The sequence below is a fragment of the Gobius niger genome (genome assembly GCF_951799975.1).
Source record: "Gobius niger genome assembly, chromosome: 21".
Taxonomy (NCBI): domain Eukaryota; kingdom Metazoa; phylum Chordata; class Actinopteri; order Gobiiformes; family Gobiidae; genus Gobius; species Gobius niger.
In genome coordinates, this window is record NC_136872.1 from 24,277,704 (window position 1) to 24,290,373 (window position 12,670).

Below are 12,670 nucleotides of genomic sequence, written 5' to 3' on the forward strand. Positions count from 1 at the left end.
GTTTTTGTCATTTTTGTCGCTTTTTTTAGTCACTTTTTAGTTTTTTTGTGTCTCGAGTTCATGTCTCCGTGTAAATAAACTCCTCCTGTATAAGAACATCCAGACTGCTGTTTGGTACATTGTCCTTTTTTTATCAAGTCGCTCCTTGTTCTGCATCTTGAACGTCCTGTGTTTCAGCTGAAGTCGTCTCTTGGCTTTCTTTGCATCCACACGTTTTCATCTGGGAAAAAGTGTGGATGCAAATCATTCCTGCAGTTTTGATGAAAGTTTTTCTGGTTTGTTTGAAGGTTTTCTGGTTTGTTTGAAGATTTTCTGGTTTGTTCGAAGGTTTGCTCTCGCTGCAGTTCCGATGTCGCTCCGAAGCCGCTCCGAAGCTCGCGCTGAAGCGGAGACGGACTTTGTTTACGGAGGAAACAAAGATGGCGGCTCCACAACGCTGACGCTGAACGTGCTGTTGCTGGGAGACAGGCAGAGTGGGCGGAGCTCTGTGGGGAACGCTCTGATTGGTCAGTGAAACAAACATGCATCGTATAGAGCAACGAAAAAGTTACGGCAAAACAAAAAATAAATCAGTTTTGTAGGTCTTAGCTTTCCTCACCCAGGGGAAGGGGAAGTGACATCACCAACAGCTGCTGTTCTTCTTCTTCTTTAAGGTTATTGGCAGACGGCAGGCAAACAAAAGCGCATGTCGCCCCCTACTGTACTACATATGCAACAACAGTGTCCAAATAAAGACATTTAACCTCTTAACCCCCACCCGAACCAAGCACAGCATTACCCAAATCTAAAAGAGCGACAAAAGTGACAAAAACATGACAATAAGGCGACAGAAACATGGCTTAAGAGCGAGAAAAACATGATAAAAAAAAGTGACAAAAAAGCAACAAAAAGCAACAAAAACATGACAAAAAAGTTTTATAAAAAAATAGCAACAAAAAAGTGACAAAAACATGACAAAAAAGTGACAAAAACATGACAAAAAAGTGACAAAAAAGCAACAAAAAAACAACAAAAACATCACAAAAACTAGACAAAAAAGTGACAAAAAAGTGACAAAAAAACATGACAAAAAAGCGAGAAAAACATGACAAAAAAGTGACAAAAAAGCAACAAAAACATGACAAAAAAGTGACAAAAAAGCATAAAAAACATGACAAAAGTGCATCAATAACACAGCTGGAGAAAATGCACTCGGGTTAAGGCGGGAGGGAAGAGGTTAAGGAGAAAAAAAAATGGCAGTGGCTTATGGGACAGCACATCCTCCTAATCACCTGTGGTCCCAGAAGTCCCTATGCTAAAGTGGCTATGATAGTTAGCACCAGAGGTCCCTATGCTAAAGTGGCTATGATAGTTAGCACCAGAGGTCCCTATGCTAAAGTGGCTATGATAGTTAGCACCAGAGGTCCCTATGCTAAAGTGGCTATGATAGTTAGCACCAGAGGTCCCTATGCTAAAGTGGCTATGATAGTTAGCACCAGAGGTCCCTATGCTAAAGTGGCTATGATAGTTAGCATTGAGGCCCTCCCCCTAACTCCTTCCTAACTGACAGACCAATTCGGAAGCTTCTTATCATGGTGGACGCTGACGCACAGTTTGGCGTTAGAGCTCTTACCAGTCTGTTCGTTGTAATATCCTGAGTTATTTCCCCAAATGTCTCAAATCTTTAGACTTGATGAATGTTCTCTTCCCTCCTTGTTCCCCAGGGGGCGCTGTGTTCCGCACCGGCCCCTCCCCCCGCGGACCCCCCGCCTCCTCTCGGCCGCAGCTCGTCGCCCGGACTTTCCCGCGCTACTTCCGCCGTAACGGGGCGGAGTCACACCTGTGCGTGAGGGTGATCGACACGCCCCCCGGTAAGCCCCGCCCCCAGGACCTGCGTGAGCTGTGTCCCGGGGGCGTGCACGTGCTGGTGCTGGTGGTCAGGGCGGACCTGGTGGACGACGGCGCGGCGCTGGAGCGACACGCCGAGGTGAGGCCGGGTCTTGTTTTTGTTTTGTTTTCCTCAGAATCAGATAAAGCGTCTGTCGTTCCTCCAGAGCCTGTGCGGAGCCGACTGGATCCAACACTCGCTGCTCGTCCTCACTCACGCCGACCGGCTGCAGGAGGCGGGGCTCCGGCAGGCGCTCTTCCTCACGCAGACAGCCGATTGGCTGAGGGCGCTGTCGGACAGAGCCGGGGGCGGGGCCTTGTTCGTGGACAGCGGCTGCGATTGGCCGTCGCTCACGGGGAAACCGATCAGAGACAGAGTCCTGAGTCTGTCGGCGAGAAACCACCACCAGGCGCTCAGGATGTGACCGTTATTACCCATTATTATTCATTATTACTCATTATTAATCATTATTATCCATTATTATCCATTATTATTCATATTTATGTCAGTAATCGACAGAAAAACGTTCAAATTGATTGTTCTACTTTTAACCTGTTAAGGACCACCTGTTCTGATGTCCTCTCTCCTGGCTAAATTAAACAGTCCCCTCTCCATATTAAAATTACTGTTAAAACAACATACTTTGTCCAAATTGCTTATGTGAACCATCAGAGGAATCAGGACAAGAAGCAGCTTCTTTGTACATTTAGAAGGACATTGTGACAAAACATCAAAAAAAATTCTGCAGTTGAAAAATTAATAAAAATATATCTCTTTTATATATCGAAAATTACACATAAACTGAAATGTCTTTCCTGAAAATATACTTCATAGCACACACTCCAAATTGAGTACAGTGTTAACCTTACTGGTGCTCAGCATGTGTGCAAAATTTCAGAGGTCTAGGTCCAAGTATGTTGGATTTGTAAACTTTTACATGTTTTGGTGCTTTATCTCATTAGGATCGAGCACAAACCAAAGTGACAAATGTTATAAATTATAAACAAAAATATTTTCACAAACGTGTCAAACAAAGTGAAGCAGCAACAACAAACCTCCCAAAAATGCAAAATGAAGTGGGTGATTTCTCTTCCATATTTATCTCAGTGCACAAAGGTGCGTCAGTCACACCTTCCCCCAAAACAAAATGGCCGCCTTGTTTACTCAGAAAAGAGCTTTTACACGTCTTCATTCACTGTGGATCTGGACTATGAACCTCTACACAGATGTACCACTGTCACCTGTGAAATCAACAGGTTTGTGCTAAATGCTAATGTGGCTAACATGTGGCTAACATGTGGCTAACATGTGGCTAACATGTGGCTAACATGTGGCTAACATGTGGCTAACATGCGGCTAACATGCGGCTAACATGTGCTCCTGGCACACACTGAGCACTGCCAGCACAAATATCATTGGATTTCTTTGGGAAACGGCTGATTTTGAAGAGAATAGTCATTAGGATTACGGGAACAGAACTGGAATTGCCAAAAAGTTTGTTCACAAGAAGATTTTCTCATTTGTGTATTTGAGTATTTTTAGGTAATTTCTGACCGTGAAAATTAAAAATAATGAGCCACATTTTCCAAAAAGAGTATTTTGTTGAAATGTTTGTTGAATTATATTTTACTTGAGTATTTTGGACCAAAAAAATCCAGTCAACCTATGATTGAACCACAAATAATTTAATATGGATAAGAAATGCTTAATTGTAATGCTCGATTTTCCTGTTTTATTTTTTAATTTTTCTGTCCTTAATTAATGTTATGATTTATGTGATGGTGTTCCATGACTGGAGTAGATGTTTTGGGGAGAATTGCCTGTGCCACATGTCTATATTGGTCGAAATATAATTTGCTTAAATACTGTATGCAAGTCAATGGAGCTGGAGTCCTGGTTAAGTACTTTATTGAGTAGTATTTTTGTAGAGAACTTACTTTTACTCCTGTGTGTTTGGTTCATGTTAAAAGCGTAATAATGTTCACTCCAGAACAGCAGGAGGCGCTGTGCAGACGTACTGTCAATGCAACTGACTCACCCGTCGTTCAGGCACATTTTCATGTTTTTGAAGCTGTGAAGTTCTTTTTCCATCGAATTTGTACTTTGAATAAATAGCAAATACTATAGTACTTTCGCTTGAGTATTTATTTTCATGAGTCGCTCAAAGGAAACAGACAAGTGGTTGAAGTGATGTTTATTTTATTCAAAACACGGCTCTTTATCGTCACATTTTCGTATTAAATTCACGATTGTGCATTTAAAGTGTTTTCCTTGTGTTTCCGTTTGGGCGGCGTTCAAGAAAGAAATGTCCAAATGTGGTGACGTCATGTGAGCGATGCATGGTTATCTGGTGAGGGTGGGCTTTTATCTGGTGAGTTTATCTGGCGAGGGTGGGCGTTCATGAGGGCTGGCGTATATCTGGCGAGGGTGACTCTTTATCTGGCGAGGATGGGCTTTTATCTGGTGAGTTTATCTGGTGAGGTGGGTGTTTATCTGATGGCGCAGCCGGTGAGGGTGGGCGCCCGGCACAGGCCCTTCCCCTTGACCTCGAAGCCGCAGCCCTGGTACTGAGCCACGCCCTTGGAGTCCACGCTGAGGTCGGGCAGGAGCCGCTCCAGGACCCGCTCCTTGGACTGAAGCTCTTTGTCGGCTTCACCTGAAACAGACGACGGATTAAAGGGGAAAAATGTTTGATAAAATGGTGATGTTCTGCCCTGTGTCCTCGGTTAAAGTCAGCAGTTTGTACCTGGGAAGTTGAGGAAGGTGACTCTGTCTCCGGGGGCGGAGCCGGGGGGCGGGGCCAGCAGCTCTACGCAGTCCTTCGATTGGCCGCAGCAGACGAGGCGGGCCCTGGAGACCACGCCCCTCAGTTTGCAGGCTTTGACGTTGCAGATCAGCACCACCATCGCCCCCGGCAACTGCACCAGACAACGCATTAGCATCGTTAGCATCTTCTTAGCTAGCTGTTGTAGCATTAGCCGTTTTGTTAGCACGAGCAGCACGGTCCTCACCTGGTCCAGGTCTACGTTGGGGCCCAGTTTGCTGACCACGGTCCGGGGGGCGGGCTCTCCCACGTCCACTTCCTGTATGCTGAGCGAGTGGGCATGGCTGCGTGCGCTCAGGACACGCCCCACCCTCAGGTCCAGCCGCGACACGTCCAGGCGAGGCTCCGCCCCCAGCAGCGGCTCACTTCCTGTTTGGACTGAAGCATGAGAGAGAGGGAGGGTTAGTGCGAGATCGTCTGCTCCGGAGGGACAGTCTGCTGTGAAAACGTGAGATATCATGACACAAAATTAAGGTTAGGGCCAAGGAAAGGGTGAACCTCTTAACTCCCGCCTGAACCGAGAGGATCTTTTTCCTCACGTCATCAGATTTTTTTGTTGGGTATTCAACTCATTTTTGTAATTTTTTCATTAATTTTTTCATCAATTTTTCATCATTTTTTTATCAATTTTTTGTAACATTTTTTCGTTCATTTTTCGTTCATTTTTCGTTCATTTTTTATCCATTTTTTATCCATTTTTTATCCATTTTTTATCCATTTTTGGTCAATTTTTGTAATTTTTTTTGTCATTTTTGAATCAATTTTTTGTCACATTTTTGTAATTTTTTCGTCAACTTTTTCGTCAATTTTTTTATCAATTTATTATCATTTTTTGTCATCTTTTTGTTATTTTTTTGTTATTTTTTTGTTATTTTTTTGTTATTTTTTTTTTCAATTTTTTTCAATTTTTTGACATTTTTTTGACATTTTTTCGTCAATTTTTTTTTTACTTTTTTGTCATTTTTTTGTCAATTTTTTATCAATTTTATATCAATTTTTTGTCACTTTTTTGTCACTTTTTTGTCACTTTTTCGTCATTTTTTCATCCCTTTTTTGTCAATGTTTTCTCACTTTTTTGTCACATTTCCATCATTGTTTTCGTCTCAGTTTTGTTGCTATTTTCCCACCTTTTTTCCAGGAGCTTTTGGACTGGGTTAAAGCCAAACTGGAGAAAATGTGCTCGGTTCAGGTGGGAGTTAAGGGGTTAAATTTAAGGATTAGGATTATTTGTATTTTTAGACAAACCATCTCATAGATCTATACAAAATCACCGCAGACCGTCCCTCCGGAGCAGAGAGGGAGTCAGGGGTCAGGGGTCAGAGGTCACAGGTGGTGTTCTCGTACCTCTGCGCTCGCCTCTCCTCCTGCGCGCTCCGTGATTGACGGGCGACGCTTCGAGCGGATTGGCCGGTGAATCCGAGGAGGAGGCGGGGCTTGTCTGCTGAGGGGGCGGGGCCGGGGAGTACAAGGCTTTAGCTGGAAGAATAATAATGTTTAGTTCTTGGAGGAGAAAAGCTCGAGGCGAGACGCTGCAGAGGAAACATCGCTCAGGTTTGAAATGTTTAAATTTCCCCTGAACATTTTAGTTTTAAGGCGAGACACTTTAGGTGAAAGTATAGATTTTTCACGCAGTGGTCGAAGTGGAGATTTTTATCTATTTTCCTCCCTTTACATCTTAGTTTTCATGTCAGATATAAAAATGATGATGTTTATTTTATGATGTTTTGTCTGCGAGGTGGGGGCGACCCGGAAGTAGAAAGGCCGTCTTTCCCGCGGGTTTTCATTCATAAATATTGACAGATTTGACATCCACGTGTCCTGCTAAGGGGCCCCGTGATGACGCTTTCACCCAAATATGGTGTTTTTCCTCCTACGAGACGCTGGAGCGGAAAAGTGGAAGAACGGGCCGAGCATGAGCACTCGCTACAAAACTTCAGGGCTGGTTTTCTCTGAATGAGAGAAGCCGCACTCGGGCAGAGCCTGAGCCCTTATAGAAGCTCCCACAGACTCCAAACTTTACAGGCTGAGACACAACAATGTTTAGAAGGTTTTTTCCAGAAGGATTTTTTAATATCTACTTCCTAGCCTGATTTATTCAACTTTGAAACCAAAAAAAACAGGCGGAATTTGAGTTTTTACAGATTTTTTCACTGATGATTAGTTTATTGAAAAACTAAACAAAATATCCAAAATCCCCTCTGGAAAAATCGTACTTACTAATATGTCAATAACATAAAACCATAAATTTTAATCTGGCTCATTATTTTGATTTCGTTGCCCAAAATATAGGAAATTTTGGCCTTATTTGTATATGAAAATATATAATAACATAAAAAATGCAATACATTAATACATATTTTTCTCGTATTTATATCTGTAATGTTCACGTTTCAAATTGATATCTTTACATTTATTTTTTTCCCCTTCACCTGCAGTGTCTCGCCTTAATGTTCCATATTGTAGCTTTAACTTTGTGGTTTCTGACCGAGCCGCCGCCGCTGCTTGTCCTGCAGTTGTCCTCGCAGATCCTCGATGTCCTTCTTCAGTTTGGCGTTTTCCACCAGCAGTTTCTTCTGCTCGCGCACAGACGACTGCAGCACTGGAGGATCACACACACACACACACACACACACACACACACACACACACACACACACACACACACACACACACACACACACAGGTTAGCTCTGCCGCCGGGAGGTCTCGGGTTCGAGTCCCGCCTTACGTTGCTTCTCCCTGGACAGCAGCGCGTGGGTTTTGATGTAGTCCATGATCTGAGCTCCGTCCTCCGGGTCCAGCTTCATCAGCGCCGCCGCCAAACTGAAAACACAGCAGTGCGTGACCACCTGATGACATCACAGCGTGAGGCCGGGCGTCAGCATGAACCTGGACTGGACCAGCTCCTCCCCATACGACAGTCCCGATCAAACGTTTAAGAGCAGATGGAAAATGGCAAAATAAATCACATTTTCCACGGTTCAAGGCAGAACTTCGATATGGAACAAGGAGGAACAAGGGAGCTTCAGGTAGTGCAGGTCAAAGTCTGTGGAACCTCAGGTTATTGGGCTTCATTCGGGTCCAGGATCCTCCGGGTCGGCTCTGAGACTTTTGTTCCATGACCCTCAGGATCTTTTTAAGAAGTTCTAAATGACTGCTTTACAGCTGTGACGTCGCTGTGAGAGGCTCAACAACACAAACAACATGAGTCATTATTCATTCACTCCACACTCGGGGGTGGTCAGCTGTTGTTGAAGCCACAGCCGCCCTGGGGCAGACTCTCCATTTACCACATGGCTATATAATGTGTTGTTCACATCCTGAGCTCTTATTATGTCAGTGCCCTCTGCTGGACATGTGTGGAACTCTTTCCTTTTCTTAAATGTAATGCCCACGAGTGGCTGGAATGAGCATTCTGGTTATTCTTTATTTACACCATGGTCTGGGTGAATCCTGGATTCTGATTGGCTGGTGCATTATTTTAGTCCGGTAGTTAAATCACTGGGACGTCACTCCGCTGTGGCGTCGCCATAGCAACGCATGACACAGCTGAATCAGATAAAGGCGTAATTAGTGACTGACAGGAACGTATGAGATGGATTTTGTGTTTGCTAAATGTTTGTAGAGCAGAGTGAGCAGCTAGGTTAGCTACTGTTAATAACATATGAGCTTTACATTTCTATTGAAAACGGTTAAGGCTATTCATGATTTTCATGTACAGAAAATGATCCTGCATTTAAAGGGGCTATATCCTGCTATTTTAGCCATTCCAAAGTTAAGTATAGGCATTTATATGATATATTGTACCTCTACCATTATGGAGCACTCATTTTTGTGATAAATATAAGTGTTTTCTGGAGGTATTTTTCGAACCCGGAAGACACAACGCTTCGATTCAGTTAACTCCGCCCCCTCTCTCCGCACATACAACTTTACCGTAATATAAATAAACAGCAATAAGTGAAATTGCTTCACGATGCAGTTATACGGAGTTGACATCTGCAACACAGCTTCATAAATGGCTAACACACATGCTAATATGCTAACACACATGCTAATATGCTAACACACATGCTAATATGCTAACACAAAAGCTAACCCGCGTTTGGACTGACTCACCGCTCTGCTCCATCGCTGTTTACATTATGGGACTCGCGTTGGTTATTAAAGTTAATCCACTTTGATTCTGGCGAAGGTTCACCAAACATCCATCAGAGACAGTCACAGAAAAACAATATTTTGGTGAAAGTCGCTGAATCCCGGAGAAAAAAACAGCTGAGTGGCCTCTTCCTGAAAAAGGTTGAATATAAACTCCTCGTCCTCGTAGCCAAACGCTCTTCTTTTTCTCCATGACATGATCGTTAGGTAAGAATAAGAACAGGTGTCCAGATATAACGAGCTCCATCTTCAGCTGCAGCGCAAACATGACTGATCTGTTCAGACGCGATGTGTTTGTTTTGGCCTCAGCTGACCTGGAAGCACTTCGGGCACATCCTTTTTTTTTTTTTTTCTTTTTTTCTTTTTCATTTTTTTCTTTTTGTTTCTCTCTTACGACAGAAATAATGAAAAAGCTGTTTTACAAATTTAAATCCGTCCGTAAGCATAGAATTAAGACATTACATCACAGACGTTGAGCACTTCCGTTCCGCTGTGACGTCACAACTGAACACTCAGTCGTTCACCAGGAGAGGGCGGAGCCTCAGAGAGCAGGATTCAGGAGGATTACTGAGAGCTGCGTGAATGAAGCCACAAACCACTCTGGGGGAACTCTCTGATAAGGAAATAGCATAACAACATGGCTAAAAGCTCCAAAAAGTCGATTTTGCATGATATAGGACCTTTAAACATATTTGTCTGGATTAGTAAAGTCAAACATAAAAGTTTCAGTTGGGCCCAGGTGTGAGCGACTCCACCGCAGCTGTTTCCATAAACAGTTGAGCTGGTTGAGCTAGCTAGCTTTAGCTTCAGGTTAAACAGCGTAAAAGGTAAATAACTCCTGCCCACGAGTGCCGCATATCGGTGTTTCCTTCCAGGGAAAAGTGTTTCCGGGTTAGTCCTGTTGTGTTGTGATTCTGTGCTGATGTTGTGTCGTTGAGCCTGACTGAGATCCTCGTAATAGCTGCGGAGAATGACTCGCTCTGAGACCAGCCTTCAGTGACCGGCTAATAACCCACACAAAATAGTCCCGTAGTCTGGCAGATTTAGTGACTTTAGTCAATGAAAAACACATTTATTATAAATGTTACGTTTGTGGGACCCTGGTATAAGCGGATTAAACAACGAGGAGCCGCGTTAGACGTTATAAAGCAGGAGGAACAACACTGTGTCGGGCGTTAGAACCGTCTAATGCGGCTCCGAGTTGTTTAATCCTTACATAATCCATACCTCCGCACAGGAATGAGCTACAGACTTTATGTTCCAGGGCAGGGGCCGGATTGAATCATCTCGCGGGCCTGATCTGTCCCGCGGGCCGTATGTTTGACACCCCTGTTTTCAGTTCTCAGTTTATTTGTTATTTTTCGATCGAATCTTTACAAACTTTTCTTCTTGTTGCAGATTGAAGTAGTAGTAGTAGTAGTAGTAGTAGTAGTAGTAGTAGTAGTAGTAGTAGTAGTAGTAGTAGTAGTAGTAGTACACGGTGAATGGTAAAGTCCAGCACAAACAGTCGCAGCTGTCGTGACGTCGGCTCCGGATCTAAAAATAAATCAGCAACAAGAGACTCTTCCCTCACGGCCACCAGGTCCACCAGCTACTCTGAATACACAAATACACAAATACACAGTACTGTACTACCAACTACTTCAAATACTCCAGCCACTCACTCTCCAGCCTCTCTGTGCTGTCACTACAGTCGAATCAACACACTTTCAGAGGAAGTCGACACAGTTTAGTAGAAGTTTTTAACACACACACACTTTCAGTCAAACCTGTGAGAATATTCGGCGTTTGTTCCGTTTTGTGAAGAAAGAAAAAGTATAAATGAAAGTGTGAAGTTTTTACCCCGAGTTGAAGATCTCGTCTCCCTTGTCCATGTTTCCAGTGTCGTCTCGGCCTCGGACTGAGCCTCACTCAGCTGCTCGGATCAGTCTCACCCCTCACTGTGACCCCCTCCCCCCCCGTTCACTCCCTTTACCCCTTATCTCTCTCCTCTCACTCTTTCCCCTTTCCCTTCTTTATATGTTCTCTCTCTTTCTTCTTTACCCTCCTCTTTCTCTTCCTTCTTTCTTTTTTCCTTCTTCCTCTTCTTCTTTCCCTTCTCATTTTCCTCCTCGCCCCCTCCTCTTTCCCTTCTTTCCTCCCCCTCTATCTCTTCATCTCCCGTCTCTCCCCTTCCTTCTCTCTACCCCTTTATCTCCCTCCTCTTTCTTTTCCCATTTTTCTCTCTCTTCCTCTCTCCCTATCATCCCTCTCTTTCTTTTTTCCCTTTCCTCCTCTTCTTCCTCTTCTTCTTTCCCTTCTCATTTTCCTCCTCGCCCCCTCCTCCTCTTTCCTCTCTTTCCTTCCACTCTCTCTCTTTATCTCCCTCCTCTTTCTCCCCCTTCTCTCTGTCTCTTCCTCTCTCCCTATCATCCCTCTCTTTCTTTTCCCCCTTCACCCTCTTCTTCTTCTTTCCCTTCTTTCCTCCCCCTCTCCCTCTCTTCATCTCCCTTCTCTCCCCTTCCTTCTCTCTACCCCTTTATCTCCCTCCTCTTTCTCCCCTTCTTTCTGTCTCTTCCTCTCTCCCTATCATCCTCTCTTTTTCTCTTCCTTCTCTTCCTCCCTCTTCTTCCTCTTCCTCTTACCCTTCTCATTTTCCTCCTCGCCGCCTCCTCCTCTTTCCTCCCTCTTTCCCTTCTTTCCTTCCCCCCTCTCTCTTCATCTCCCGTCTCTCTCTTTTCTCCCCTTCCTTCTCTCTACCCCCTTTATCACCCCCCCTCCCTTTCACTCCCTTCTCTTTCCCCCTTATCTCTCTCCTCTCACTCTTTCCCCTTTCCCTTCTTTATCTCTCCTCGCTCTTCCTCTGTTCCTTCTTTACCCTCCTCTTTCTCCCCCTTTTTTCTGTCTCTTCCTCTCTCCCTATCATCCTTCTCTCTCTTTCTCTCCCTTCTCTTTCTTTTTTCCTTCTTCCTCTTCTTTCGCTTCTTATTTTCATCCTTGGCCCCTCCTCTTTCCTCTCTCTTTCCCTTCTTTCCTTCCCCTCTATCTCTTCATCTCCCTCCTCTTTCTCCCCCTTCTCTCTGTCTCTTCCTCTTTCACTATCATCCTTCTCTTTCTTTTCTTTTTTCCCTATCCTCCTCTTCTTTTTCTTTCCCTTTTAATTTTCCTCCTCGCCCCCTTCTCACTCTTTCCCCTTTCCCTTCTTTATCTCTCCTCTCTCTTCCTCTCTTTCTTCTTTACCCTCCTCTTTCTCCCCCTTTTCTCTGTCTCTTCCTCTCTCCCTATCATCCCAATCTTTCTTTCTTCCCTATCCTCATCTTCTTCCTCTTTCCCTTCTCATTTCCCTCCTCGCCCCTCCTCCTCCTCTTTCCTCCCTCTTTCCTTTCTTTCCTTCCCTTCTATCTCTTCATCTCCCTTCTCTCCCCTTTCCCCCCTTCCTTCCCTCTCCCCCTTCATCATCCCCCCTCCCCCTCCCTTTCACTCCCTTCTCTTTCCCCCTTATCTCTCTCCTCTCTCTCTTTCCCCTTTCCCTTCTTTACCCTCCTCTTTCTCCCCCTTTTTTCTGTCTCTTCCTCTCTCCCTATTATCCTTCTCTCTCTTTCTCTTCCTTCTTTCTTTTTTCCTTCTCCCTCCTCTTTCCTCTCTCTTTCCCTTCTTTCCTTCCCCTCTCTCTCTTCATCTCCCTCCTCTTTCTCCCCCTTTTCTCTGTCTCTTCCTCTCTCCCTATCATCCTTCTTTCTTCCCTATCCTCCTCTTCTTCCTCTTTCCCTCCTCACCTCCTCCTCTTTCCTCTCTCTTTCCCTTCTTTCCTTCCCTTCTATCTCTTCATATCCCTTCTCTCC

At 44.4% G+C, this 12,670-nt stretch overlaps 3 protein-coding genes across 3 annotated transcripts in view; 2 read left to right on the plus strand and 1 right to left on the minus strand.

Moving 5' to 3' along the window:
* LOC306981047 (uncharacterized protein) overlaps positions 1-12,670 on the plus strand; it is a gene marked incomplete at both ends in the record, with an annotated part of 176,471 nt that overhangs the window by 37,161 nt on the left and 126,640 nt on the right. The gene's annotated exons all lie outside the window — the stretch shown is intronic.
* Positions 350-2,291, plus strand: LOC306980652 (GTPase IMAP family member GIMD1-like; the record flags this gene model as incomplete). Its single annotated transcript, XM_079580080.1, has 3 exons — positions 350-506; positions 1,704-1,966; positions 2,034-2,291. The coding sequence occupies 3 exons, from the start codon at positions 350-352 to the stop codon at positions 2,289-2,291; spliced, it is 678 nt and encodes a 225-aa protein (XP_079436206.1).
* LOC306980822 (aminoacyl tRNA synthase complex-interacting multifunctional protein 1-like) lies at positions 4,114-10,777 on the minus strand. The gene is made up of 7 exons (XM_079580255.1): positions 10,692-10,777; positions 7,420-7,514; positions 7,177-7,290; positions 6,036-6,167; positions 4,879-5,069; positions 4,614-4,785; positions 4,114-4,523 (listed from the first exon to the last, which is right to left on the minus strand). The coding sequence occupies exons 1-7, from the start codon at positions 10,721-10,723 to the stop codon at positions 4,357-4,359; spliced, it is 903 nt and encodes a 300-aa protein (XP_079436381.1). The 5' UTR covers positions 10,724-10,777; the 3' UTR covers positions 4,114-4,356.